The sequence below is a fragment of the Scedosporium apiospermum genome (genome assembly GCF_000732125.1).
Source record: "Scedosporium apiospermum strain IHEM 14462 chromosome Unknown SEQ_SAPIO_0176, whole genome shotgun sequence".
NCBI lineage: Eukaryota > Fungi > Ascomycota > Sordariomycetes > Microascales > Microascaceae > Scedosporium > Scedosporium apiospermum.
Genome location: NW_015971877.1, coordinates 1,122,624 through 1,149,716, shown reverse-complemented (window position 1 = coordinate 1,149,716; position 27,093 = coordinate 1,122,624). Strand labels below are relative to the sequence as shown.

The 27,093-nt window shown below is 52.3% G+C and overlaps 6 protein-coding genes and 3 pseudogenes across 6 annotated transcripts; 6 read left to right on the top strand and 3 right to left on the bottom strand.

Annotated features, from left to right (window-relative positions):
- Positions 1 to 4,553: 4,553 nt before the first annotated feature.
- SAPIO_CDS10863 (Putrescine N-methyltransferase) lies at positions 4,554 to 6,766 on the top strand (the record flags this gene model as incomplete). Its single annotated transcript, XM_016784400.1, has 5 exons — positions 4,554 to 4,587; positions 5,074 to 5,109; positions 5,203 to 5,495; positions 5,577 to 5,817; positions 6,486 to 6,766. 5 exons carry the CDS (start codon positions 4,554 to 4,556, stop codon positions 6,764 to 6,766), a joined length of 885 nt encoding a protein of 294 aa, XP_016638619.1.
- Positions 6,767 to 7,278: 512 nt separating this feature from the next.
- SAPIO_CDS10862 lies at positions 7,279 to 8,268 on the bottom strand (annotated as a pseudogene; the record flags this gene model as incomplete).
- A 1,590-nt stretch (positions 8,269 to 9,858) lies between these two features.
- Positions 9,859 to 10,671, top strand: SAPIO_CDS10861 (uncharacterized protein; the record flags this gene model as incomplete). Its single annotated transcript, XM_016784399.1, has 3 exons — positions 9,859 to 9,907; positions 10,019 to 10,392; positions 10,486 to 10,671. The coding sequence occupies 3 exons, from the start codon at positions 9,859 to 9,861 to the stop codon at positions 10,669 to 10,671; spliced, it is 609 nt and encodes a 202-aa protein (XP_016638618.1).
- A 685-nt stretch (positions 10,672 to 11,356) lies between these two features.
- On the top strand, positions 11,357 to 13,199 carry SAPIO_CDS10860 (uncharacterized protein; the record flags this gene model as incomplete). Its single annotated transcript, XM_016784398.1, has 2 exons — positions 11,357 to 12,733; positions 12,825 to 13,199. The coding sequence occupies 2 exons, from the start codon at positions 11,357 to 11,359 to the stop codon at positions 13,197 to 13,199; spliced, it is 1,752 nt and encodes a 583-aa protein (XP_016638617.1).
- Positions 13,200 to 13,709: 510 nt separating this feature from the next.
- Positions 13,710 to 17,380, bottom strand: SAPIO_CDS10859 (Karyopherin; the record flags this gene model as incomplete). The annotated part of the gene is made up of 4 exons (XM_016784396.1): positions 13,710 to 13,873; positions 13,944 to 14,674; positions 14,938 to 17,248; positions 17,335 to 17,380. 4 exons carry the CDS (start codon positions 17,378 to 17,380, stop codon positions 13,710 to 13,712), a joined length of 3,252 nt encoding a protein of 1,083 aa, XP_016638616.1.
- A 597-nt stretch (positions 17,381 to 17,977) lies between these two features.
- On the top strand, positions 17,978 to 18,907 carry SAPIO_CDS10858 (annotated as a pseudogene; the record flags this gene model as incomplete).
- Positions 18,908 to 19,034: 127 nt separating this feature from the next.
- SAPIO_CDS10857 lies at positions 19,035 to 20,276 on the bottom strand (annotated as a pseudogene; the record flags this gene model as incomplete).
- A 605-nt stretch (positions 20,277 to 20,881) lies between these two features.
- SAPIO_CDS10856 (uncharacterized protein) lies at positions 20,882 to 21,913 on the top strand (the record flags this gene model as incomplete). The annotated part of the gene is made up of 5 exons (XM_016784395.1): positions 20,882 to 20,888; positions 20,975 to 21,034; positions 21,100 to 21,194; positions 21,253 to 21,465; positions 21,527 to 21,913. The coding sequence occupies 5 exons, from the start codon at positions 20,882 to 20,884 to the stop codon at positions 21,911 to 21,913; spliced, it is 762 nt and encodes a 253-aa protein (XP_016638615.1).
- Positions 21,914 to 25,510: 3,597 nt separating this feature from the next.
- Positions 25,511 to 26,568, top strand: SAPIO_CDS10855 (uncharacterized protein; the record flags this gene model as incomplete). Its single annotated transcript, XM_016784394.1, has 4 exons — positions 25,511 to 25,520; positions 25,643 to 25,880; positions 26,109 to 26,274; positions 26,434 to 26,568. The coding sequence occupies 4 exons, from the start codon at positions 25,511 to 25,513 to the stop codon at positions 26,566 to 26,568; spliced, it is 549 nt and encodes a 182-aa protein (XP_016638614.1).
- Between the last annotated feature and the right edge of the window lie 525 nt (positions 26,569 to 27,093).

Sequence of the window (27,093 nt, the reverse complement as noted above, 5' to 3'; positions counted from 1 at the left end):
CCCCGATGACAGCTCTCCAGTTGCAGTTGATGAGAGTGAACTTTACTCCCAAGAGGTGGATACTAACCAAGCAGGATACTCTGCACCGTACCAGTAGTACATGTACCCAAGTATATCCCGACCATCGACGAACTACTTCGTACATCGTCTGGCCTGTTTGCTTCATCCCACTCAACATCTCGATTCAACAATCGCCCCAAACAAAGGAATTGACAGCAGAATCTCGGCAGATTATTCTTTGCCGTCTGTGTATGAAGCGCGGTAACTATAAGTTTACGCCGTCCTCAGCTGGAGACACACAGACTGTGTACCAACTCTCACTTGGGCGATTACTTGCCTTGCCCTCGGCGTCCAGGCGTCCAGGGACTGGCAAATTAACGGGGACCCAAGTGTTTTCTCGTCTATTGTACACCTCCGCTGACGTCGAGGGAAGAAAGAAAAGAAGACGAAGAACAAACGAAGAAAAGGGGCCCACTGTGTTAGAGTTCTTGCTACTTTAGCTGGAGGGGGGGCTTCGGCCCAATGATTCTTCATAAGCCGAAACTCTGAGTGAGGTCAACGGGGCGAACTGGTGAACTCAAGAGAGAAGGTTGCTGAAGATCATCAATTATCGATTCCTCCGAGACCCGAACTCCGGATGCGGAGTACGTGCCATGCTTCCGCTTGTGGTGAGGTCGACGATGAGGCAAAAGCCATCAGAAAGCTCATTGCGAGACTAAGCGGGATCATCCATCCGGTCGAGGAGGAAAGTATCTCCTGTACAGTGACAAACACACGTGGAGATGATTGACAGACAGCAAAAAAAACATGGGGGGGTTACTCCGCTGCCTGGTCGATCTGCAGAACGCAAGCAACGATGCCATGCCTCACACTAACGGGCGGGTCTAGGCTTATTCTGAGGAACGCGAACAGGATCGTCAACGCCGGCCACGGGTTCCGTTCCGTTCCCTGGGTAAGGTTGAGAACGACGAGTTATTCTTACGAAATTTAGAGGATCGCGCGTTTCGACCTTGGATGGAAGCTCCTTGAAGCATAAGCTTTTTCAAAGCCCGCTAACTTGGGGCGAAGACGTAGACTCAACTGCAATGTTTCGAAGTAACATGAACTAATAAGTAATACTCATACTTCGTCGTTCGATTTCCTCGATGAACCCTGCTGGTCGACCTCCGAAGTGATGGCCCACTGCGATCCATCACGGATGTTGCTCTACTCCTTTCACTTCACCGCCTCGTCTGCCATCTTCTTGGATGGCTCGCTGGCCCAAGGACAGAATTTCTTGAGATCGACTGTTTCAAAATACGACAGTCACAACAAAAAGTGCTCATGGTTTACAAGTAGTCGCTCCTTAATACATACACCAGTGCAGGTACGGGTCGTGTCCCCCAGTTTGTTTCGCTGGAGAATCCCAGCAATGCTACGGTCCTGCACTATTAGTACGCTTACTTTTTTTTTTCCTTTTCGGACAGGACAGACAAAGGAAAGGTCTGCGTGTCTACGAGAGTAGCTGCATGTGTCCGTTTGAAGGATTTTAGACCGAAAGGCTCAAGTTGCTCTCACACTTTCATACATGTCCCCGGTGGGTAGCGGACGCCACAATTGGGCTCTTGTTTTGGGTGAGGCGGCTTGACAGTTGTTTGCTCAGAAGGCATGAGTATCTACCAAAAAGAATTTCGAGCCGGGTGGGTGGCCACTCCCCTGCTCATCTACAAAGGGATGAAGTAGAGTCGTAATCCGGCTGCAGTTTCTAATGAGCACTCTTCCCAGTTGATCTTTTGCATGTCTATGCGGCACAACCGAGATCATGCGCCTGCATGCAAGACGCTGGGACCGGCGATTGCCTCACACGAAGTACGTCAACGGCCGCCAGCAGAAAAGTTACATAAGAACGGAACACCACATCCAGCTCCATCGTCTATCATCTACCGCCTTTCTATACTGAACTAGGACTTGGCATTCATTCGATTGCATCCACCTTCCGCTCCTTGGGGAGTCGGCTGGGCAGACGCCAAAGCACCTGTCGCCAGGCCAGATCCTCAGGTATTAGAAAGAACTCGTTTAACACCAATGCTACCAAACCATGGATGAAGCCCGGAAAGGGAGGTATTATTGCTGCACCCCTAAGGCTAAGGGTCTGCACGCATGCCCGAGGAAGGTTTCAGCGGCGGGTAGGGCGGTCTGTGTGCTTGTGTGGTGATCCGCACACCACCACAGACAGTGAAGGGTCGTCAATGCTGATAATGATGCCCGGGCTACAGCTGAAATATGATTAATACTCCGTAGTGCAGAATACTAGCCAGGTCTGAGGATTGTGAGACTGTTAGCGTCAAGTTTAGATACTTATCGAATTACGAAGGACGTCAATAGATTCGACATCGCGGAGCGGCCGATACTCTTTCACTTGGACAAATTATCCCAGGACGACCAAGTTCTTGCCCACTTCGTATGCAGTACAACTTGACATCGAACTCACAGCTGCCCTTGGCACAAGGGGTCAGTGCAACACCACACCACCACCACAGACCACCACAGACGGTCCCCACGAAAGGGTATGGAGCCCATATTCCCGACTTGAACGAAATGGAAAGGAGATGTGCTCCCACAAGGTAACTGGCCCGGATCACAGCTTTGGATGTTCCGGGGAGGATGGCGGCCTTCAGGCTTGGCAAACGGACCCATTTGAAAAAATAGCTGCTTGCTGAGAAGTATGTCTTATTCTCGCTTTTTATTCTCCCATTTTATTCATTCATTTATTTTTGGAAAGGGGGTGGAGCAATCCTCCCTTGTTCTCGAAATGAGTCTTGATGGACCTGAAGCTGGATGTGGTCAGATTCTGAAGGACTAGAAGTCTGGTCAAGCTGAAGATTCAGGGCAGCCCTGTGAACAATATTACCCTCGGTCCCGAGGGTCCAAGTATTACTTGTATTGGTGTGTTAGCCCGACATTGGGATTGACTCGACCTGTTAGAACACTCCTTCGTGCGTTCCCGAGGATCATATATTCCGAACCGAATCCCACCGCCACTGCCAGGCTGCCAGGCTGCCTGTCCCTGTCGTGTAAATGACCTTATGTATGAAAATGCAGCCAGCCACATCCAAGCGCATCTTTTATTCCGGACGTGGTGTCGCGTCGCGATCAATACTGAACGACTCGAAATGGGGATGAGGTCGTCGGATGCATATTGGTTCGCACCTCGTCCATATGGATCGTTCCGCGTCCAATTGACGGGATTGTCTCTTGAGCTGTCTCGTGTGAGAATTCCGCTGTGGGGACTACGACGGCTTAGGATACTTCGTCCATTGGCAGATATAAGGAGGTAGACTGCGCATGTATGTACTTTAGCTTGAGATGTTCCCATGGATTGGACTCAGAGAGACAATGGGAAGCTCCCCGCTGAAAACCGGCTGGCCAGATGATAGTTTCCTCCGTTTTCTCATCCTGGGCTGGGCCTGGGCTGGCTAACCAGGCAAGCCACCCATGACGAAAGTGAGCATGTTGGCCCCCTAAACAGGTGCAGGACTTCGTACACTAATTAGTGTCTTTTGCCAGGGTGGATGGTGCGGGATCAGAGTGAGGGAGGCAGGGGATAGTTCATGCCTCGTCCAAGGAAGATGATGGCAGTGGCTTTGCACACTTGGCCCTCTGCCACAGGGACTTTATATCTAAACTAGATGGGAATGTACGATGGAGGACACATTCTCGGTCGACTCGGCCCCCGAGTTTACCTCATCCGTTGCCGATCCTGACAACTGTGAAGTCCAGTTGAACCATATTTGTGAGCTAGAACCCACTTGGCATCAATGGGTATGTCGAGCTAGCAATGTAATGCCCAAATTGATCGCCCGGGGTGGGTTTTAGTGGGGTCATGGGAAGCCGTCAAGAGTGGGTGTATGACGCAGAATTTATCGTGGATATGTTGTATGAAGGAGGAGTGTAACGACTTGAAGGATGGCTCAACCTTCGAGAACCCAACATTGATGCGCCACGGATTGCTTCCCGCTCACTTCTAGAACTTGGGTCGTCCCTTGATCATATAGCTGTACTTGTAGCAAGAAGAAGTAGTAATTATCTCCCGGGCTCTACGGGGATGGGAAAAAAAAAAAAAAAAAAAAGGAAGACACATTAATTGAACGACCGTAGTAAACAGGAGCACCTTTGATTATTATTTATTTATTGTTCTTTTCGAAATTTTACGTCGTTCAATCTGGTAAAGAAAACCCCCGCCGCGACCCGTTCGGTTCCCGCCGGGTACGACACTGCGAAGTACGTCGCGGTAAAACGGTCAATTCGATCGAATGGGTTCTGCACTATTTCGTACTTTTTTTCGTACTTTTTTTCTGATGCCGCCCACAAATTTCTTCGGCCGGTCTTGGGCTGCTGTCGGGCACCTGAAAATTTTGATCCGGCCTGGCAAACCGAAACTGAATAAAAATGTTGCGTCTCGATCATCATCGATAATCCCTCCCCTCCATCATCCCCTTGTCTTATCCGCCACCTTCGATTTTCCATATACCCTCCCCGGCCGTAGAGCATATTCTCGCCAAACCGTCGACACAATGACTGAGGAAATTACCCATCATACCATCAAAGGTTTGTTCCTTGCCCTTGCTAGTTCCGTCATGGCGAGTCGATGCTCTCTTCTCTCTCCCCTGTCATGTCGAACAAGGGCACTGTCGCCTGCCCCGCATAGCCTCTTATACCCCTCGATGATGTCTGTGTGCTCACCGTGCCAAACTGGCAAGGGCATGCCGCACGCCACACGACTGGACGCGCTTTCATTTGGAGCCTTGTCAGTGACTTCAATTCTTGGATTGAAGCCCTTCCTCGAGCACAGGGGTTGATATTGCGGTGCCCAGATGCATCACGATATTTTTCTGCGATGAGGACCCCGCTCTCAAGCTATTTTTTTCTGCCCTTCACATGTTGCCCCTCATTCGGTGTGAATTTGTCGCGCGAGACGCCACAACATACCCTCAATTCATATATATATATATATAGAGAGAGAGAGAGAGGGGAATCAGCCAATTGGCCAATTTCACTCTGAGAAACCGTGATTTACTAACCGTCAACCTCTAGATGGCTGGTTCCGCGAGATCTCTGAGATGTGGCCTGGTAAGAGACACCCCAGCCCTGAATGCGCCCTTGTCAAGCCTCCCCGGGCGACGGCTGCGGGCCGACCCTCATTCGCCTACTAACAATTCGTAGGCCAGGCTATGATTCTCAGAGTCAAGAAGGTCCTCCACCACGAGAAGAGCAAGTACCAAGATGTGCTCATCTTCGAGTCCACCGACTACGGCAGGGTCCTCGTCCTCGATGATGTTATCCAGGCCACCGAGCGAGATGAGTTCTCCTACCAGGAGATGATCACCCACCTTGCCATGAACTCTCACCCCAACCCCAAGAAGGTTCTCGTCATCGGTGGCGGTGACGGCGGTGTCCTTCGTGAGGTTGTCAAGCACGAGTGTGTCGAGGAGGCCATCCTCTGCGACATTGACGAGGTATCCCTGAGTCCATCCTGAACCAGACGCGCAACAGGACTCGCGGATTGTTATCTAACTCCTTGACTTTCTGCAAAATAGGCCGTCGTCCGCCTTTCCAAGCAATACCTCCCTGGAATGTCTGTCGGCTTTGACCACCCCAAGTCCAAGGTCCACATCGGCGACGGCTTCAAGTTCCTCGAGGAGTACAAGAACGCTTTTGACGTCATCATCACCGACTCCTCCGACCCCGAGGGCCCCGCCGAGAGCCTCTTCCAGAAGCCCTACTTCCAGCTTCTTCATGACGCCCTCCGCCCCGGAGGCGTCATCACCACCCAAGGTTGTACGTTCCCATATGTCAGGACGGTTGCGCATCTCCAAATGCGAGGGCTTAGTCGCCATTCGCAAAGGCATTCCCATCTTTTCCCCGCGGACCAAAAAAAGTCCGCCCCGGACTGAAGAAGTTTTTCTTCTAGTCCGGCTCAGCCTTGCCTTTTCCGGTCCTGGGCCTTTTCTTTTTGTCGATAATCGTGATATTGGTTTTTTTTTCTCTTACTTTATTTCGTGCCCAACGGCTTATACCTCATCTTCTCCAGGTCTCGCCCCTTTCTTATCTCGCCCTCTTCTATCTGCTCCGCTTTCGACCTGAACCTGCCGGCTTCCCGCGATGACGTCGTACTCTCGGTCCAGATCTGCGCATTCTCACTCTTTTCTCTTGATTATCTCCCCCTCCCCCTTTCTTTGTGTTTCGTCTATTTTCCTATAACACTGTCCCCCACTCCCGCTAATTTTCCGCATCCAACACCCATACCCCCCCGAAGCGCACTTCTGGAGCTGGCAGGAAAAGACGTTGTGGTTGATTCCATGAGTCACAGAGAAGTCTCTACAACGTTCTTTCTCTTACCCACTTCACCTCTCCCATTCTTTTCCTTTTGCCCCCTACCATGTTTGCGACTTAGTCAAGCTCGCATTAACGCCGAGTTGAATTGCTGACTTTAACTTCTTCTACAGCTGAGAACCAGTGGCTTCACCTCCCCCTGATTGCCAAGCTCAAGAAGGACTGCAAGGAGGTCTTCCCCGTCGCCGAGTACGCCTACACCAGCATCCCCACCTACCCCTCAGGTCAGATCGGCTTCATGGTCTGCTGCAAGGACCCCGAGCGCAACCTCAGGGTGCCCCTTCGCAAGTGGACCCCCGAGGAGGAGATGAAGCTCTGCCGATACTACAGCGCCGAGATGCACGAGGCTTCGTTCGTTCTTCCTAACTTTGCTAAGAAGGCTCTTGACGTATAAGAAGAGCCAAGGTAGTTTGGAGGGGCTATAGGTAGATGTGGCAGTATCGGTGGGATAGACAAGGAAAAAAGGAAAAGGCATTGACGGATATCAACGGCTGACATGACGCATGATGAGGGAAGGCATATCTGAAAAGAAAAAAGCACTTCTAAAAGTCCAGAGTCGAGGATTATAAAAGTTATAGATTCATGATTCCAAGTTCCTCCGGTATGCTATACCTGCTTTCGTGTCCAAGATGTTGTATTCACGCGTAATGTGTCGGTCGCCAAGATTTAAACGTAGATATGATGAGACTGCTCCAGTGATTTAGGAGAATCTCTCCTCGAGACCACCTGCTCATCTCACACCTGTCACTTTTCGGTACCATTCATCGGCATTGATACGTCGATACTATCTATTTCGCAATGCAAATTCCTATCCAGATGCTAAATGTAAATGCGTAAATACATCAATGGCACTCGGCGTATGCCCCATTTTCAACCATTCCAAAAAGACCGGCCCTATCCTCACCTTTAGTTCTCCTTGGCCGCACTCACATCGGGATACACATCAAACCTCCTCTGCGAATACACAGGAATATTCCTCCTCGTCTCCTCAATCAACCCCCCATCCAACTCACAGTAGACAATATCCTCCTTCTCCTCCGCCTCGACAACAACCTTCGCCAACGGATCAACAACAAGACTATGTCCATACGCATGATACGTAGCCTCCATATCCCTCGCGGGACTGCACATGGCGACGTAAAACTGATTATCCAAGGCCCGCGCCTGCGCGAGGAGCCGCCAGTGCAAGGGCCCCGTGGTGAGGTTGAAGGAGCCGGGGGACACGAGGGCGAAGCAGCCGCGGCGGGCGGCGGTGGTGGCTAGTTCGGGGAAGCGGATGTCGTAGCAGATGCAGACGGAGAGCTTGCCGTATTCCGGGAGGTCGACGATGGTGAGTGCGTTTCCGGGTGAGAGGACGTCTGATTCGCGGAAGGTGATCTTCCCCGGGATATCGATATCGAAAAGATGCACTTTGCGATGCGTGGCGATGAGTTGGCCCTGGGGATCGAACACGAGCGCCGTATTATAATACTTCTTCGTCTCGGGCTCCAACTCCGGAATGGACCCTCCTACGAGGTAGACCTTGGCCTCGGCCGCCATGTCAGCTAACGCGTGGAAGCTAGGCGAAACATCCTTCGGCGGCGGCGAAGGGAGTAAACGCTCGGCGTACTGCGGGAAGTAATCGCATCCGTAGGGCGAGTTGAAGCACTCGGGGAGCACGACGAGTTTGGCGCCGGCGGCGGAAGCTTCGAGGACCTTTGTGCGGGCGCGGGCGAGGTTGGCGGCTTTGTCGGCGCCGGAGGAGAGTTGCACGCAGGCTAGTTTGAGGGGTTGGCGGAGGATGGGGCCGGGAGGAGGGGTGCTGGTTGTCATTGTGCGGGTTAGGAGGCGGGTTGTTGTGGGGAGCGAGAGTGGTTTCGTGAGGATGGATGTGAAGAGGCGGAGGGTTGGGGGCATTATTTGGTGGGGGATCGGGTGCCGGTGGGCATTGGGGAGCTTGAGGAGGAGGAGGAGGAGGGTGAGGACGAGTGTTGATGGGTTCGCGGAGGTGGGATTGAGTTGGAGAGAGCGTGACAGTTAATTCCGCGATGCAGTTGCAGTTACGTAGTGCGGGGCAATTGCGCCTTCCCCATGACAAGACTAGTTAGTGTATGTAGCTCCGAGCTGCGTCTGAATGAACCATCCGATATGGATGCATCGACGAGTGCAGAACGAGGGAAGTAGAATCCCCTTTCCTGGTAATTAGAGCATATTAAATGCAGTCGAAGCTTGATTTGCTTCCATTGAGGTGACCCCGTGTAGCTCCAATAGTGGGATGAATGGGTGTGGAAAGAGGAGGCTCGCGATAGCAAATTGAGTTACAATTGGATCAATAACTGATTCACCTTCCTGGGCGATTTGCGGAGGACTCTGAGTGGCATCAGGAATTTAGATATATTGGTGATCTTGTCGGTCTGCGGGTAATACCTGCCGAGTCACTCTTTGGGTCTACGGGAAAGACATCATGACGGGCAGCTTTTATTCCACGCGGACCTGCAGAGAAAGTAATGGGAATCTCGAAGTGTTGGCGTTTTGAGCCTCTCCATGACCTTCGCGGGAAAATGATCGTAAAGTTGCGGGTCCGAGTTAGATTAGCAGAGCGTTTAAGAAGGCTCTCGACATTCACATGGGGGACGAGCTTGATATCTCTCAGTTATTAAGCCCTGGGCCTCTGACCGGTGGGATCAACGTTCGACGGGTAACTTGATAGCGATTACCTTTAGATATTGATGGATGTCGATCATTGGTCGTTTCTGGGGACCGTTGCATCAACGGCTTGCTTGCTTGCTTGCTAGATTGCTTGCTTGCTAGATTGCTTGCTTCCTGCCGTGTGACACCGTTTGTGGTTGAGCCTATCAATGTAGAACTGCATGGGTTGCGAGAGGAGGGGACAGTGGAAAATGTATTAAACCCGGTGCTCCTGTTGCTGCCAGGGACCGAAAATGAGTGTCGTTGATGAACGTGGCCATAGAATAAACCTTCAAACTTGGATTATTCAACTTGGTCAGGTCTGGACCAGCGTCATCCAAGTCCGTCCGGAGCAGACCGTAACTCCACAAAACAGAAGTGGGCGCTGAATCAACCACTCACGTCGCTGCACGCAAGCCTGTTTCATCAATTCCACCTCGACGTCACCTCACCTCAGGCAACAACTTAAATCAACCATCAGCACCCCCTCGACAAGCCCAACAACAATACACCTCACGATCCAGACCTCCGTACCCTCCACGCTCCTTGTCCGGCGGAACCGAAAATCGAAATAAGTCGAAATCCTGCAGCGTGCTTCGTTAATCCACCGCCGCTGGACTGTTTGTGTTTGTGCTGAACCTAGCCCTGCTGCTACTTGGTCAATCTGTCATTTGCGACCACGCTCAGAACTCCACAGCTCGGACTGTCGGACTGATCACCCTCCCCAACACGAGTTGACGGCACGGGACATTGGCCCCAAGGACCCGCGAGAGAACCAGAACAAGGCCCCAAGAATTAGAAACATAAACACAATTCAAAATGACGAGAGTCGGCGTTTACGTAGGCCTCTTGGTCTTCTCGATTGCAGGTCCGTCCCCCCTCCCCTCTCTACCTACGTCATCGTCTCCCGCCGTCCTCGCATCTCCAGACCTCCAAGCCCAGCAACCGCGACGATGCTAACCTTTAAACCACCCGATAGCCGCGATCATGACCATCACTTCCATAATCCTCCCCCGATGGGTCTACTACTCCGTCACTACCCCGAAAGGCGACCACATCCTCCAAACAATCGGGCTCCACCAAAGCTGCTCCAACCTCCGCGATCCGCCGTGTCAGACCTTCCCTACCGAGGAGCAGTGCGACCCCTCCGCTTCCGACAACGCCCGCTTTTGTCACCTCTGGCGGTCGGCCGGGTTCCTGGCGAACCTTGCCGTGGCGCTGCACCTCGTCATGGTGGTCGTGTACATTTTCCTCATTGGGGGCGGGAAGCAGAGGAGAGAGTTTGGGTGGAAGGTGTTGGCGGGGTTTTTGACTTGTGTTGCTGTTATTGAATATGTCATTATCGGCATTGTGGTGAGTTTGTATCGAACGAATCCTCGCTCCATGGTCCATTGGTCCATTTTACAAAGGGAAGACCGAAGATGTTCTAACGCCATGTTTTCTCAGTCCTATGCGTACGACAACGACGAGCAGTTCCTCATCCCCGGCTGGTCTCTCGACACTTCTTGGCTCCTTTGCATCATCAGCGCCAGCGTCTCCATCGCTTGCGCCGCCGCGCTTACGGCGTCTCACTACCTCTTGCCTCCGGAGGGCGGCTACGATTTCTTGGACGACCCTGTGGCGACCGATTAAACCCAGTATTCTTTATTGAGGTTTCTTTTCTTTCATCGGCCTCTTCTTGGCCTCTATATATCTAGGGGGGAATACTACCTGCAAAATATTCAGTGGCTGTAGGATAGGCGTTTCGGATTTGGGCTTTTACGATTATAGGCGGTAAGGATGGGAAGTGTACATTTGATATCATGATTCCGGGGAATCGCAAATTGGTGGTTTATTGTTTTGTATGGTGCTAAAATATCAAGTTTTCTCTATCAATCCAAGGCTCCCACTTTGCGAAGTGAGCGAATGTAGAAAGGACGCAACCTGGTGGAGGATAATCAGCAAATACGAACGCAAGTGTAAAATCCCCCCCCCCCCCCCCCTTTTTTTTTTTCTCTTGGCTATAATTTGGGCGAATCACTTTCTTCCCATGACCAGTACCTCCCTGCAGGCTGCGGTCAAAGCCAGCCAGGGCGGCGGAGTGCGTGCAGGGGCTGAGTCCTCGCAAGGCTGTGTAAGCGCCGGGATTCTCGCTCCCCCAGCACGAGTTCGATTGGGAATCTGCCCGAGTTATTAAAAGCCGGGCAGGCTTTTCGGAATAAATAGTTGGCCTACCGACGAACGAAGAAAAGAAACAAAGAGTGTTTTCTCGAGAGCGTCTATTTCCCTTGGGCATATCTGGAGTCTTTGAGTAAAGGTTGGTATGAGCAACCCGACGATGAGCATCAGCGACAGGGCGACGATGGACAGCAGCGATTGGGAGACGATTTGCAGCAGCAACGGAACGGATGGGAGTATTAGCAACCAGACGCCAGGCAGTAACGGCGAGGCGTTCGCAACCGACAACGATGTCAAAGCAGATACGAACCCAAGCCGTCAATCAAAATGGTTACCCCTACCCACCGACCCCGATCTCCGGCAAGAAACCCTACTGGAGACAGACTTCACGGCTCTCCTCCTGAAGCCCGCCGAAAACTGTCTCGACAGGCCCACGATCGAGTACCTGTCTCTGACATCGATGGATGAGGCGAGACAGTGGTTTGACGAGGCTACCGCCGCGGCGGAGGTACCCCAGCCAGACGGGCGTGGGAACCTCCAGGTCCTTTCATTCCACCGACCGGATTTCAACAACAGCGGAACGGGCGTGTTTAAGGAGATGTGCGTGCGAGGTGGCCCGGTTCGCGAGACTACGGAACGCTACACGGGCTTCGCCGGCCTCTCCAGGTATCGATGGCCTCCGCAAACTACAGCAACGGACGAGGCAAAGCGGGAGGGTAGTAGCAATGACGACGCAAGGCCAGACCCCGATCCCCACCCGTTGCAAAGACTCGTTTACGACATAGAGATCGAAACGTGGCTCCCCTTCGGAACATTATCCTACTTCCCTCAGTCCAAGACCACCGTCCTAGCAATGATGATCGACAGCAGCGTCCCCTCCGGCTCCGTGAAGTTGCTGGAATACATGGCGACGGCCGTCGAAGACGACCACGACCGCGCATTTAGAGACCCGCTCATGTTCCAACACCCCCTCTCCGGCCTTCTGATCGTTATTTCAATGGCAGTCAACGACGTGATGAACGACACGCCTCACATCATCGACCACATTTTAGCCGAGGCGGGGTTTCACCAGTACAGCAATTTGACGAGGCGGGATGCGAGGCTCATTCCTTCGCGCGACCTGTCAATACTTACATCCGACGCCGTGGCCTACAGCGTTGATCTCGCGCAGAGTGATGGCACTTTGATGGGGTTGAGCAGGATGTTGAGGTACCTCCGGGACGAGAACGAGGAGCTGAATCGGCTGGGCTACTTCGACTCGCCCGAGTTGCAGCGGGTGCGCCATCTGATTGACGAATGGTCCAGGTATATTGAGTACAGATCCGACAGTTTGAGCCAATACACCAAGGCCTGGCAGCACCAGGCCAACGCCCTCATCCAAGGTCTGCAGAACGTCATCACGCAGAAGAACCAGGATTCTACGCTGGCTATTGCCCACGAATCGCGCCGGATTGCCGAGGCCAGTTGGAAGGACACGACCTCTGTTACCGCTATCACTTTGATCACCATGCTGTTTTTACCAGCAACCTTTATGGCGGTATGATTTTCTTCCCCCTTTTTTTTCTTTTCTTTTGTTAAACACCTTCTAGCCAGGGCTAACTTGAAGGCGTGGGGGAACACATGCTTAGACTCTCTTCTCTGCAAAATTCTTCGAGGACAGCGTCTACAACGGCGACGCTAATCGCCAAGCAACTACATACTTAGCCACGACCTTCCCCCTTACGGCCGTTGTCATCTTCCTCTGGTATGCCTGGGTCTGGTTCCGAAGACGGCGCGCAAACGTCGTCCTCGGGAGGAGGCAGAGGCTGGACATGGAAGACAACGAAGATTTGGAGAGTAAGTCCGAAAGGGAAGGCTCGGAAGGTTGGTCTTCAAGCGGAGATCTGGGGAGTCAGTCTAGAAGAAGCGAGGATCTAGAACTGCAGTCCAGAGGCGAAGATCTGAAAAGGTCGGCCCGAAAACGCATGATGGGGAAGATGAACAAATTCTTATCCTCGAGATGAATGAATGCCCCGTATATAATAATATTAAGAACCTTCAGTTTCATGGAAAAATACTCTGAAATCCCGCGCTCGACCTGCTTTATCACGTATGAAATCACTCAACATTCATAAAAAAAAAAAGGTCAAAATGTATAAAAAAAGAAAAGAAGAAAAAGAGCAACCGGCCTCCCTTCATCTCTTCCCAATCATTCTCATAAAAACCTACGTAATCCACCTTTTTGTTCTTTTTAAAATTCATCAAAAATCCTGCCACTGAGGCCTGGCTCTGCTTGCGAAGGCGAACTGCGGCCCCGACATTACCGCACCAGAGTTCATATCCCGTTTTTCTACATCATATTGGAGCCCCGAGGTATCATCTTGTTTTTCCATCCATAGACGGGCTCTCAATCCAACATCTCCCGTCATTAAAAATTCTCGTCCCGAAAGACCGAGAAGGCATAAATATAGACATTCTCATCGTGTATAGGCCGCGGGGACACAGAGTCCCCCACACTTCAACAACCTTGCTATTTACTGGAACAACTCCGGCCGCGCCTGGTGGAGAAGCTGAGCAATCTTCTTGACCATCTCGCGAGTCTCGTCGTCAAGCTGGATCTCGGGCTCGCCGAGGACAGCTTTGAAGATGGGAACGAGGCGGGGAGTGAGCTCCTGGACAGTGGGATTGGATACGTCGTCTGCAGCGGAAAATTAGTATATGCGCAAGCAACGGAGAGTTTGAAAAGAAAGGAGATAAATGTGACTTACAAAGCTTGAAGATGCACTGGAAGATAGGGGCGTTCTCCTCATAGTCCTCCTTCAAGGGTAGGACGTTAACGACCTCTGGAAGCAGCTTGGCGACGATCGGGGGCTCAGGGTTGCGCATCATCATGCGAGAGAAGCAACCGCAGATGTTATCTTGCATACGCGAATCGGTGATGGCAAGGGCGGGCTCGAGCTTAGTGACAACTTCCTCGTAGAGTCCAAGGACGTTGTTGTTCTCAGAGTTGAGGATGAGTTGTCCAATGGCATAAGCAGCGTTAGACTTGGTAAGGGGGTCGTTGTCGGAGAGACGGTGAAGGAGAATCTTGGCAAGAGATTCAGTATACGGGGTCACGGCACCGCCGAGATACCTGATCACTTCGGCAATGGTGCCGGTGGCCGTTGACCTCTCGAGATCTTCCTGGGAGCTGGCGAACTTGATGATGGGCTTCTGGAACACCTCCCAGTGCTTGACGAAAGCGGGCCCCATAGCCTCGGCCATGCCAATGACGACATCCATGGCAGTGTCGATGACCAACCAGTCCAACTCAGAGGTGCCGCCCTCGACATTGTGGTCCTCCTCGTCGCCAAAGTCCTGCTGGCAGGGGTGAGAGCGAGTAAGCAGCGACGCGAGGACAGTGACCATCTGGCTCTCGAGATCCTCAACGGCCAAGATAGCCGGACCAGTGGTCTTAAGAGTCTCAGCGGAGTACTGGTTGATGGCGGTCACAACGGATCTGATTGGTGGCTCAAGTTAGCACAATGCATATAGGCACCACTAGGAAGCCTCAAAAGAGTGATAGAGGAAAGAAATTGAAAAAAAAAAAAAAAAAAAGCATCGGTCACAATTGTCAGAAGTAGATTAGACGCGTTCTCACCATCGCCATTAGGCGTCTGCGTGAGCTGGGTATAACGCAAGGTATTCATCATGTAGGACCACAAGGAACAGAGGAAAAAGTGAACACGGGAAAATAGACGAAATGGGGTGATGTATACATACCGTTCGCTCTCATCGGCCCAGCCGGACAAGGTGGCCTTGCAAACGAGCTGAGCAATATGGGCAAGGGCAGGATCGGGCATGGGGTTGTCCTTGGGGAAACCAGGCTTCCAGGGCTGCTTCTCCAGGAGCTTCCAGACGCGAGCGTAAGCCCTCCAGAGCGTAGAGAGAGCAGACTTCCTGCAGCCCTCGAAGGAGTGATCGGCGAGGGGCATGAGCTTCTCGAGAGTAGGCTCGAGGTAGGTCTTGATTTCTTCGAGACTGCAGGATTCAGAGATGACATCTCCGAGGACCTCGATGGCCACCTCCTGCTGCAACGCAATGGCGGTGGCGCCGGTGAAATCATCAAGATCATCCCAGTCAGCATCGTCATCCATGTTGACGATGTTGTCGTCATCAGACTCATCCTCGCCGTGCTTGATCCTAATCTTTTTGCCTCCGACGACAAGGACATCTCCCTCAGAGGCACCCTCAACAATGCCATCAAGGGAGATCTCCTCCTCCTCGAGCTCAAGAGTGTCCAAAAGACCCTTGAAAACACCGGGCAGGAACTGCTTGAACTGGTCGCCGTAAAGCTTGGACAACTCTCCCCAAAGGAGGAAGCTGGTCTCCTTGAGACGGGCGTTATCGATGCTGAGAGCCTCCTCGCTGGCCTTCATGAGATCAAGGACGTAAGGCTGGAAGAGCTCGGAACCGACGGCGTGGGCGATGGATCCCATGGAGTCGCAGACGGCAGAGCGGAGGGCCAAAGCCTCCTCGCCCTCCTTGAGGTTCACGTAAGGAGCCAGGGCGGTGAGGACATCCTTGAAGTAGGGGGCAAAGTTCTCGCCCAGAGAAGCAGCGATGGCACCAATGGCACCAGCAGCAGCGGCCTTAACGCTAAGATCCTCGTGGGAGAGAAGCTGGCCCAAGGGAGAGAGGAGCTTCTGGCCGTAGGTCTTGGTAATATCCTTGTCTTGGGTCCCGACTCCCAGGGCGTTCAGAGCACCGCATACGGCGCGGATGATGCTGACATTCTTCTTGTTGTTCTCCTGCGTAGAGGCCTGGAGATTCTTAAGCAGGGCCTCGAAAATCTCCGCGAGCTGAGGATCGAACTCCTCAGCCATCTCGTCGGCAAGCTGAATCAACCCAATGAGAGCGGCGTGGCGCACACCTTCATCGGCATCGTTGAGGAGAGCGACGACGATGGGCGAGAGACGAGCCAGTTGCGTCGAGATGAAATCGGGAGAGCCCTCGGCGGCAGTACCAAGAGCCAGAATGGCGGCCTTCCGGAAGCCAGCATTCTCATGAGCCGCAAGCTTGGGGAAGTCATCCAGAAGAGGATTGATAACCTGGCGAGGTGGGAGATCGGTGGAAAGCTGGTCGATCAAGGAGAGCGCCGCCCTGACTGGCGTCATCTCATCCATATCGTCGTCGAGGAGCTCGTCGTCCACCTCAGTGACGATCTTCAAACTGGTGGTCATGAGCTTGGCACCAATATCCTTCATGCCCTGGAGCTTCATGCGGCGCGCGTGCACGCACTGGCTAAGGAAGGCGATGGCCTGGCATCGGGCGTCCTCCTCAACCTGTGTGTTGGAAGCAATCTCCATCATGAACTCAACAAGTTCCTTGAGGTGCTTGTTGAGAAGAGCCGGGTCGTAGGCAAGGAAGGACTGGAGAACCTCGAAGATGTCACCATAGTGGTCGGAGTTCTCGCTCTCGATGGCATCCTTGAGAACAACCACCATAGCGGGGAAGAGATTCTGGATGGCGTTGACGGAACCCTCGTCCTCCTCGGGCTCGATGACGATGAGGAGAGCACCGATGGACCTGATGGTATTGACGCGGACATCCTTGCTCTGGGCATCATTGATGGTCTGGCTGAAGAGTTGGAAGAGCTGGGTGATGTGGTCGGTGAAGCGGACCGGGTCAGTGTCCAGGAGACAGTAGACGAGGTACGATCCAATCTCTCGCGAGCGGACGTCGTCCTTGGTGTTGAGAGCGATGATTTCTCGAATGACATCCTGGCCTTGGCCATCCTCGAGGTCGAGAGTGACGACGTTGGCAATCAGGCGAGAGAGTGAGCGGCGGGCACCGGCAGAGGGCTCTTTCAAGATGCCCTCAAGGATATGCTGCCTAGCAAGGGCCTTCTGTTCCTCGGGGATCTTGGGCCAGTGCTTCTCGCTGATACGAACCGCTTGGACGGCGGCGAGCTGTCGGATTCCTCCATTGTCATGGGTGATGGCGACCTCGGTCAAGAGGAGGAGGGACTGGGGCTGGGAAAAGTAGTTCTTCTGAAGCTCGGCCGTGACCGCCTTGACACTTTGAGTGTCAGCTAGAGGGCACGAGTTAGTTGCTGCACAAATATGCAAATGCAAAGCGGGGAGGATAGATGAACGGCGATGCAGGGACGGGACTCACGGATCTGGCTGGCCTCGAGCAGCTCGATGAGCTTGGCCTTGTCCATCTTGAAAATCTGGCTTCTGTGCGCTTTGGGGTATGAACGGATGAACTGAGAGTTGAACCAAAGCGCAGTTCGAAAGGAGAGAAGCCTTTACCACAGAAAAGATTGTGGGTTGTGTTGATGCCCGACCCTGAAATTTATAGTGGGAGGACAACAACAAAAAAAAATAATAGAAAAAAAAAATCTTTCGCGTCAAAAAATTTCCCGTTATTGCTACCCCACCTTCTCAATGCTCGATAAGATAAGGACCCCCTTCGAGTGCCCCGCGTTCGAGTCGGTCAAAGGTACGTACCAGTTTCCTCGTTCGAGAATTGGTGTTCAAGGCAGAAACAGAGGAGGAGGCACCCACTTGGAAGCTTTTGGCAATATTTCCCATTCGACGCCGTGTTTCCCGCTAGAAAGCGAGCGGGCCACACCCTTTCCACGTTCTGTGTTGCATAGCGGGATCAGCTCACCTCGAGGCAAGCGGCATAGGTGACGTCCGTGCCGCTCTTTTTCATCAATTTCTCCTCGTTAGATTATCGATTGCCATTTCCTGACTTTTTCTCCTGGCCACTTTTCAGCCCTAAGTTTCCCAAGTGCTTCACAAGGGCAATCGCCATGGCTTCCGTCTCGGCGTCCGGCGGCCTCACGCCGGATCAAATCGCGGCTTTCCACAAAGACGGATATTTGATTATCCCCGATGCACTGCATCCCTTGACAGTAGCTTGTTTGCTCGAAGAAACCCAGTCTCTCCTCGAAAACTTCACCCTCGACGACCACCCAATGACGCGCTTCTCGACCGGAGAAAAGTCCGAGCACGTCGGCGACGACTATTTTCTTACTTCGGGCGACAAGATCCGCTTCTTTTTCGAGGAGGACGCCTTCGATGCCGAAGGCCAGTTGACCAAGCCCAAAACTCGTGCGGTTAACAAAATTGGGCACTATCTCCACGCGCTTTCCCCGCCGTTCGCTCAACTCATCGGCGCTACCAGTACCGAACCAGCACGGCCAGCCGAGATTGCGAAGGGATTGGGCTTCAAAGATCCGCAGTGTTTGCAAAGCATGGTTATTTGCAAGCAGCCTGAGATTGGGGGTGCCGTTCCGCCCCACCAGGACTCGACATTTCTTTATACGGATCCCCCTTCCGCAGTGGGCTTTTGGTATGCTCTCGAGGACGCAACCCTTGAAAATGGGTGTCTGAGCTTCCTCCCTGGGTCGCATCAATGGGCACCAGTCTCGCAGCGTTTAGTAAGGAAGCCAGGGAATACAGGAACTGAAATGGTGGAAAATGATGGGCCCAAGTTCCCACCAGGTGACGAGTATGGGGAGAGGGCGGATGCTGGAGGGGAGTACGTGCCAGGTGAGGTGAAGGCTGGAACTTTGGTCCTCATTCATGGAAATCTCTTGCACAAGAGTGAGAGGAACACAAGTCAAAAGGGGAGGATCATCTACACGTTCCATGTAATAGAAGGGGAAGGGAGAAAATATGACGAGCGGAACTGGCTCCAACCTCCTGCCACTGGGTTCACAAAGCTGTACGCCGCCTGATGACCGCTATCGGCCGTATGCTAGCGTGTCCAGCGATCCACCAGATAAGAGCTGTTATGGGAATAAATAAAAAAAAATCGATCATTCATCTTCTTACTTCCGGCCGTTGAACCCGTGAAGCAGTCCTCTAGCGGCCGCCTTTCTCATCGTCGGAGTCGGATTCGTCGGAGGACGAAGATGAGGAACTACTCGACGTGTCCTCCTCAGCGTCCAGCTCCATGTTATCATCAGAGTCATCCGAGTCATCATCCCCCGAACTCTTCCCCGAACTAGAGCTGGACTCTGAGCTGGAGTCCTCATCAGATTCTTCGTCGCTCTCATCTTCCGAGGAAGAATCGGATGAGCTGCTATCATCGTCGAGATCTGCACCACGGCGTTTGGAAGCACGAATGCGCTTAGCCGGGCGAGTGGTGCCGTCGTTCAATTTCACCCTCTTTTCAGAATCATCGGACTGGTCCATCAAGTCTTTGGGGACCGGTTCCTTCTCCGTTGTCGATGTAGTAGTAGTTGTGATAGTGCTCTCATCACTGTCGCTGCTGCCGAGCTCATCCACAACCATCTCGGCGCGCATACGCTTAGCCACCCTTCGTGCTATGACGGCATCGGTATTCTCCTGGGTAAACTCCATCTCATCAAAGCGTTTCCTCTTTGAAGTCGGCGAGCCGTGATGGAGCAGACCAGACATGATTTGCTGATATTGTTCTTCTTTCAACTCGACATCGGAAGTTCCCGAGGGAAAATTGTCTTTGCCTTTCTCTATATCAGAGGCTTGGATATCCTTTGCCGTCTCCACCAACCGGGTTCGGATGTAGCCCTTTAAGTCGCGGATATATTCATAGAATATGCCAATGTCAGCCGCAGGGACAAGGGTTGAGTCGAAGACGTGGTTGATCAACTGGGTCTGGTGGTTCTTGTTGAATTTCCACGTATCTCGTGAAGTCTTCCAGTGTCGAAGATAGTCCAGAGCACCTGTAAGGTCTGGAGGAGGTGCCGGAGGTTGGAGCTTGGGGGCCTTGGGTTTCTTGGCAGGCTTCTTCTTCTTCTTTGCGGGAGCCTTGTCAGTCCTCTTTGCCACAGGAGCTTGTTGCTTGTCAGACGAAGCCTCACTGGCAAACGTAACTGACTTTTGTCTAGCCAATGGAGAACTGTTGAACTGCCTATCGTCTGTTCTTGGCTTTTTCAGGGACGGCCTCGTTGCGGGAGTGTCATTGTATGGTTGACGTTTCCTCTTCGAGGAATCGACCTCGTCTGAGGATCGGAAATGGGTGCCGGAAGTTGAAATTGTGCTTGGAGTAACCGAGGGCTCTGATTGGGACGCAGGTGCCTTGAGCTTAAGGCCCAACCGTTTCCAGGCTGGGACTCGTCCCATGCTTTGGGTAGAAGACGCCATCCTCATACAGAGGTGATTGGGTCGCTCTGGTGTAGGACGATGTGTCGGTCCACTGCAAATTCTTCCACGTGCCCTTTTGGTGGGATCAGAGTCTGCACTTCCGAATGCCCTATCGGGTTTGACGAAATGCTGGCATAATTGAGGGTTTTATTCGTTGTTTTGGTAGGATGTTTGTGTCTAGCCTGCAGCTTTCAGTTCTGTCGAGTCTGATTTTTTTTTCCTTCTGCTTTTATCGGCCATTTAAAGCTAGGGTCCTGGACAGGGGCGCGATAAGGGTACGATTGGAGAGGTACTACTGTATTAGATAAGCAGTCTAGAACCAGCCACCTTCAAATTGATGCCTGAGGCGGGAGCATGTACTGCTGGCAACAGCTCTCAGCCTGGCTAAAGCTCACAGCTCTCAAGGCAGCTCCTGGCAACGCGTTCCATGTAAAGATTACCTCCAAACCCACCCCATCCCCTCAACCACATCGCCGACCATAATCAATTCCAGTCTCTAAGAAACATACGCAAGAGGCTTTTGGAACACTTCGCCCTCGTATACAGAAATTTGAAGCTCGAAGTTATTCTAAACACCAGTCAAGATGTCGAGTACGTTTTCCATCATGTGGCTCTTGTCGCTACAGTCAGGCTTCCATCGCCGTCATCAATGAGACTAATGGGAAGGATTTGAACAGACACCGCATCGGATAGACATATTACGATTTTCTCGGAGCAGGGTCGCCTGTACCAAGTCGGTACGAATCAAAGCCACGAGCCGCCCGATATAAAACCTAGCTCAGGACTGATCCCTCGCCTTTAGAATATGCCTTCAAAGCCATTACTGCGGCCAATATCATGTCGGTGGGACTAAAAGGCAAGGACTGCGCCGTCGTCTTGTCCCAGAAGAAGGTCCCCGTACGTTAAGTTCCGAACTACAGGCCGTATTCTACGACGTCATTGACACCCGATATAGGATAAGCTCATCGACCCCTCGTCCGTCTCGCACATCTTCCAAATCTCGCCATCCGTCGGCTGCGTCATGACTGGATCAATCGCCGATGCCAGGCCCCTAGCTCAGCGTGCGCAGTCTGAGGCTGCCGAGTTCAAGTATAAGTATGGCTACGAGATGCCCGCGGATGCCCTTGCCAAGAGGCTCGCAAACATCAGCCAAGTCTATACGCAGAGGGTAAGGAGCGCCATATCTAGAGGTGCATATGTTGCATACCGATGCTTACTATTTGTGATAGGCCATGATGAGGCCGTATGGTGTTGCGACCACGCTGATTGCTCTCGACTCGGAGTACGGACCCCAGCTTTTCAAGTGCGACCCGGCTGGATACTATATCGGATATAAGGGTGTCGCCGCGGGCCCCAAACAACAAGAGGCTCTCAATCATCTGGAGAAGAAGCTCCGGAACAAGGACAGCGCGCCAGGTTCGTGGGAGGATGTGGTTGAGTTGGCCATCACGACACTGAGCACCGTCCTCAGCATGGACTTCAAGAAGACGGAGATCGAGATTGGTATTGTAGGAGGGCCGCGGGCTGATGGCAAGGAGGGAACCGAGCCCGGGTTCAGGACGTTGACGGAGGAGGAGATCGACGAGAGATTACAAGCGATTGCCGAGAAGGATTAATGATGTGACGAAGATGTCGACATGCTTCTGAAATACAGTGTCGATTGGCAATTGGTTCATGAGAAGTAGGCACAAGGCAGGAGAAGTCCGCACGTCTTGGGTCAGCAAGGGGGGCAAATGTTGCGGAGTACCAGTCCTACGGGCAAATCAATCAACGACGCCGATACCCCAGCGGCGGTACTGTATAATACTACTTACAACAACTACAACTAAGGGGGTTGACTTAGCCAAGAACATATGAGTGAGTTTTTACTGTCTAGTCTAGTGACTCGGCGAGGTATCTTGTACCTTCAGCAAGCCACAGGACGCAACGTAACGTTCGATGATCGATCTAAATGTGAGAATGCAACCCTTTTTCCGCTGGACAAGGGTCATTCACTCAGGACAAAGTCTATAACGACATACGAGTCTACGACTCAGTCCAGCTCTGTTCTTCGATGCATGGCGAGGCAGAATACCCGCGCGAGGGCCAGGACTCTCAGCATGCATGCTGCAAGGGTTCAAGAATCTCGGTCTGATTCCGGAGACAAGCCCCTGAATGGTCGGCAGCCGACGAGGAGAATCACAGTTCCACAGAGAGCTATGGGGATGACCCCGACCCGATGAGGATATTCAGGCAGGTTTGATCTAGGCCCCCACTTGGACATCGGCCTCCATCGTCCTTGGCGGCAAGGCTAGGTCGAGAGGAAGGAGATCGAGAAAAAAAGCAAAAGGGCACGGGATGTGTTTACTGAAGAGGGTTAGAGTTGACTAGTGACCAATTTGATGAAGAGCCCGCGGGTTGTCTCGGAGCGAATGCAAAGATAGATCTGCTAAGAGGGACGATAGGCAGCGCGTCATTAGGGGGCGGGAAAGATCTTTTTTTTTTCTTTCTTTTTTTCCTCTATTTCTAAATGATGGCCTAGACTCACCGTAGGAAGCTCAATCTGCCGAGGCAGAGTTACCCAGATCGATGAAGATTATCATTTTGCTGACGACGAGGTTGGTCGTCGGCTCCAACCTCTCGACCTCTGGCAAATACACAGTGAATGACGGGGACCTGCCAGGCCGGCTCTCCGTTCCAAGCCATGGTTTCTTGTCCGCATCCATCCGTCGTTCCCCATTGGCAATATCAATTGAAGCTTCCGCAATTAATAATATCTCCAAGCGAGCTCGACCAATGCCCTCGCCGCAAGGCCCTCTTCTCCTGGATCGCACCCCACCGAGACAATATCCACCGACATGGCACCCGCAGATCAAGCACGACGGTCCCTGCTTTTCAGGGTCCTGCCGGATAGATTCTAGGGAATGTCGTTTTTCGGGGGGGGGAGGGGGCGGAAGGGGGGGTATCGTCCCCTGAGAGGCCGCTGGCCAGGTTTCGGACGAAAGCAATGCATCGGTGGCACAAAGGGAGAGAAAAAGAGAGTGCGTTTTAGCTGCATGAGAAAGCGAGGCTCAGCTCGTTTCTCAACGAAAAATTGCGGCCCTCTCAGATCGGGACAGACCGTGACAAGTCGCAAGTCACCTCGGATCTATCATTGGCTGAGCCACACTCTGCACCTCCACATGCAAGGCTTCAGCCTACTTCCCGATTAGGACTGCTCTGGGTCCATCTTTCTGCAGGCTGCGAGCTGAAACTCCCTTCTTGAGAAAAAGATCGTGCTAGCGAGAAGCAATACCAAGGAAGACCTGCAGACCCTCAGAAAATATTACGCCAAGGGAGAATGAGGACACGACGAGAGGAGAAGAGAAAAAAAAAAAAATTTTCTTCGATGGCTTGATTTGGGTGATTGATTTTCACTCTTGGGAATGGATGGACCCGCCCGGGTGTCGGTTTGGTCGATTTGGTCTGAGTCTGAGTTGCTCCCTCCATGGCCCGTCAATCACCACCCATCGCCAGCGAGACCCTGTCCTCAAAGCGGTCCTCCGTCTCCCGAGTGGCTCTGATGCGATGGCCTGGTCAGCCACTGAACCTCGCCGAGTTGTGGCTCTTCACTTTGACCCTCTCCAGGGCGTCCACCCTGCCCTACTCTACCCTACCCTACACTACACTACGCGCTCCACACTACATTACACGACACCGTCCGCCCTTCACACCATCATCTCAGTTCTCACTTGCACATTCGGTGGGACCGCCTGTACCCGCCGTACCTATTCCCTGGCGTCGGGCCCGCTTATACTTCGTAACACGGCTCCGATGGGGTTCACCAGAGTCGGTGTCATTGATCCGTCCAAGCTGGAAACATTGCTTTGGCGCTAAAGTTTCATTTTACTGCCTTGTACAGCCTCTCGAACCACAGACCTCTTTCTATGGACTCCTGCAGTCCTGCAGCGACCTGCAGCTGGGTGCATATTGAGAGGTTCGTCCCAAGTATTGGGCATAAGCACGATTGGGATTCGTTCGCCCAGATGGCAGATGGAGTAATATCCATAGAGCAATCTCATACACTACTACATCATAGCAAGAACGAACCAGATGCACCTCCGAAGGGCCCGCAGGAAGTGGGAACAAGTCCTTTGAATCTTGTTAGCTCCGAGTCAAGAGATGGGGACTGTCCAATGACCACCTCTTGCACAAAGGGTATTGGTCCCTCCTCTCCTCTCCTTTTTTTTTTTTTTTATTAATTAATTGTTATTTTTTTTTTATTATTTCTTTTTTTCAACGTTTCTTTTTCATCCTCTCGGGGAGTGGGGAGGGATCAAGCCCTAGCATCCACTCCACTGAAGCCCTCAACTCCTCGGTGCGAACGTCAGACATCACTAGACGAGCTAGGCCTGATCCGGATGCCCTACGAGGCCCCAACTTGGGTCATTATTTTCTCCGACTGGACGGAGAACCTACTGTCAGTTGTGGAGTCCCTAATCCCTCACGCCACACTCCACTGCACTAGCCTCTCCTTGCCCACTGCCCACGGAGTCGTGGACTTGGCCCTTGCTGGTTGCATATGCTGCATTCATGTCTCTACTCTTAGATCACCTCCCCCCTTCTAAAGATAGCCATGTCTGCATCCTGACTGGTCAATGGTGGCGATGGACCTGCGGGAGAGGTTCCTCCTCTCGGGCTTCTTGATGACGCCCTAAAGCAGCTACGATTTTGGGGAAGGTACCGGTTCGTGGGCGCACTACTTTCGTACTATGGCTTTTGGTGGCCGGAGGCCTTCGAGATGGGATCGCGTCCATCGTGGACCGTCGGAAAAAGATATAATGGCTCATCGAGTAGATGGCTTCTTGGTGCTGTCTTCTGATTCTATCACCAGAGGTCGCCGAGCATTCCTCCTTTCTTCGGATCGCCATCATTAATACTATTCTGAGATTTCTTCACTTTAGAACTTCATTTCTTTTTTTTATTGCCCACTTATACACAACACTCACACGCCAATTACAGGTATAACATCTTGACAAGGATTACATCCAAACTTTCAACGACGATCTGCGTCTTTGTTTTTCCTTAGGTCTTATCCATTCCTTCTTTTGGTGGTTTACCATCCGGCTGTCTTGTTCTTTTCTGTCACACGAATCGTGTTGTATTTTACCCACGTTGCGCCGCCTCCGTCTCCGACAACCCATTCCGAGCCTCCTCCCGCTTTCGAGATCTCCCGCAATTAATATCCTATAACAATGGACGGACGTAAGTGTTACTCTCTCCGAGCTCTCCCGCCGCTGCCTCGGTTCCATTGTTGGGGTGTTTTACCAACAAGAAAATAAAAAGTTTGTCGGAATCATCCGCTAACAAGGGTTCCGGACCTCCAGTCAACGAATACCGCCAGATCCGTGTAGCAGACGTGCTAGCCGACTTCCGGACGTTGCAGTACTACATTGCCTCCGCGCCAGTTGATCCTGACAACATGGAGGACTACTACACGGAGGGCTGGGCTGCTCTACGCCAATGTGCTATTGATGGGCAACACATACTCAACTGCGCGGCTGACACGAGCGTCCCTAATGTGGGAGGAGGCCCAGAGGAACAGGAGAAAGCCGAGCTGCAGCAGTAAGTGACATCAATTGATGTCCCCCCTTCCCCCCCTCACCACCCTGACATCATGGCGTTTCTTCGCCCCTCGCCTTGGCCGGGGGGTTGGGTCCCCCCCCACCCCACCACTCCCAAAAAGGCGAAATTGGCACAACCAGCCGCAAGCCACCACGAGAACTACGATGCAAACAAACTATCCGACTGCAGTATTTGCTGACCGGCTGTACTTTTTTCCATCAAATACAGGGTGCTTTTGGATGCGTTCGCTAGACGACATGAAGGCCAAAAGATCTACCTGAGGCAGGAGGCAGCGCAACGTTGGGTAGATCGCCGCGCGAGAATCCTCAACGGGAGCAGGCCGCATTCTGGGAATCGATCTGCGCTTAGGGCGTGTGACCAGCAACTACGAGCTGTGCGTAGCGTCCCACCTTTCCATCTGTTGATCGTTCTCTGAGTGAAGAATCTTGGCCCAACCCTAAATCCAGGGAGCCGGGCCGAGCAGATAAGCCGCGTCATCAATGCCTATTGTTGGCAAAAAGACTAACACATTTCTTTCTTCATTATTTTCTAGGAGCTCGCTACGATTACCGACCAAAATGTCTACGCTGATTTGCAGGACTCGGACATTGCCATGGATCGCTGGACGGCCGAGGATCCGAGTCTGAGGAGTGTTCTCCGCTGGTTGGCGACACGACGCACCGCCTAATGCTAAAGCCTAAACGACAACGACATGCACCACAACGCAATTTCCTCGCCTTCCTCTCATGTTGGGAATATTTCTTTATGCCTGTCAGATACCACTACCCGCAGCCGGCTCCTGCGGTTTCCTCTCGGGGACTTTCCTTTTTCTTTTGGAGTTTCTTTTTTCGCCGGGTTCTTTTTTGCTTTTTTTTTTCTTTTTTTTCTTTCTTTCTTGATACCATTCCCATCTCCATACCCCCCTTTTTGATATATACAGGTCTGTTTTATCCTTTTACTTGCATACGGCATCCCGGGGTTTTCAAACAAATAGATGGATGGGGCGCAAATTTTCGTGTGATCAAAAGAGAGGACTTTTTTTTTTGTTTGGGAAAAAGGAAAATTACCAAAATGTCATAGAAAAAAACGAATTGGGCCACTTCTGGAAAGGAGGCTTTGATATCTTGGGGGAAAAGCAGGTCTTTTTTCTCCTTCCCTCTTGCGAGGGTGGATGGGGGGACGAGAAGAAGAGACTTGCAATTATTTGACGACT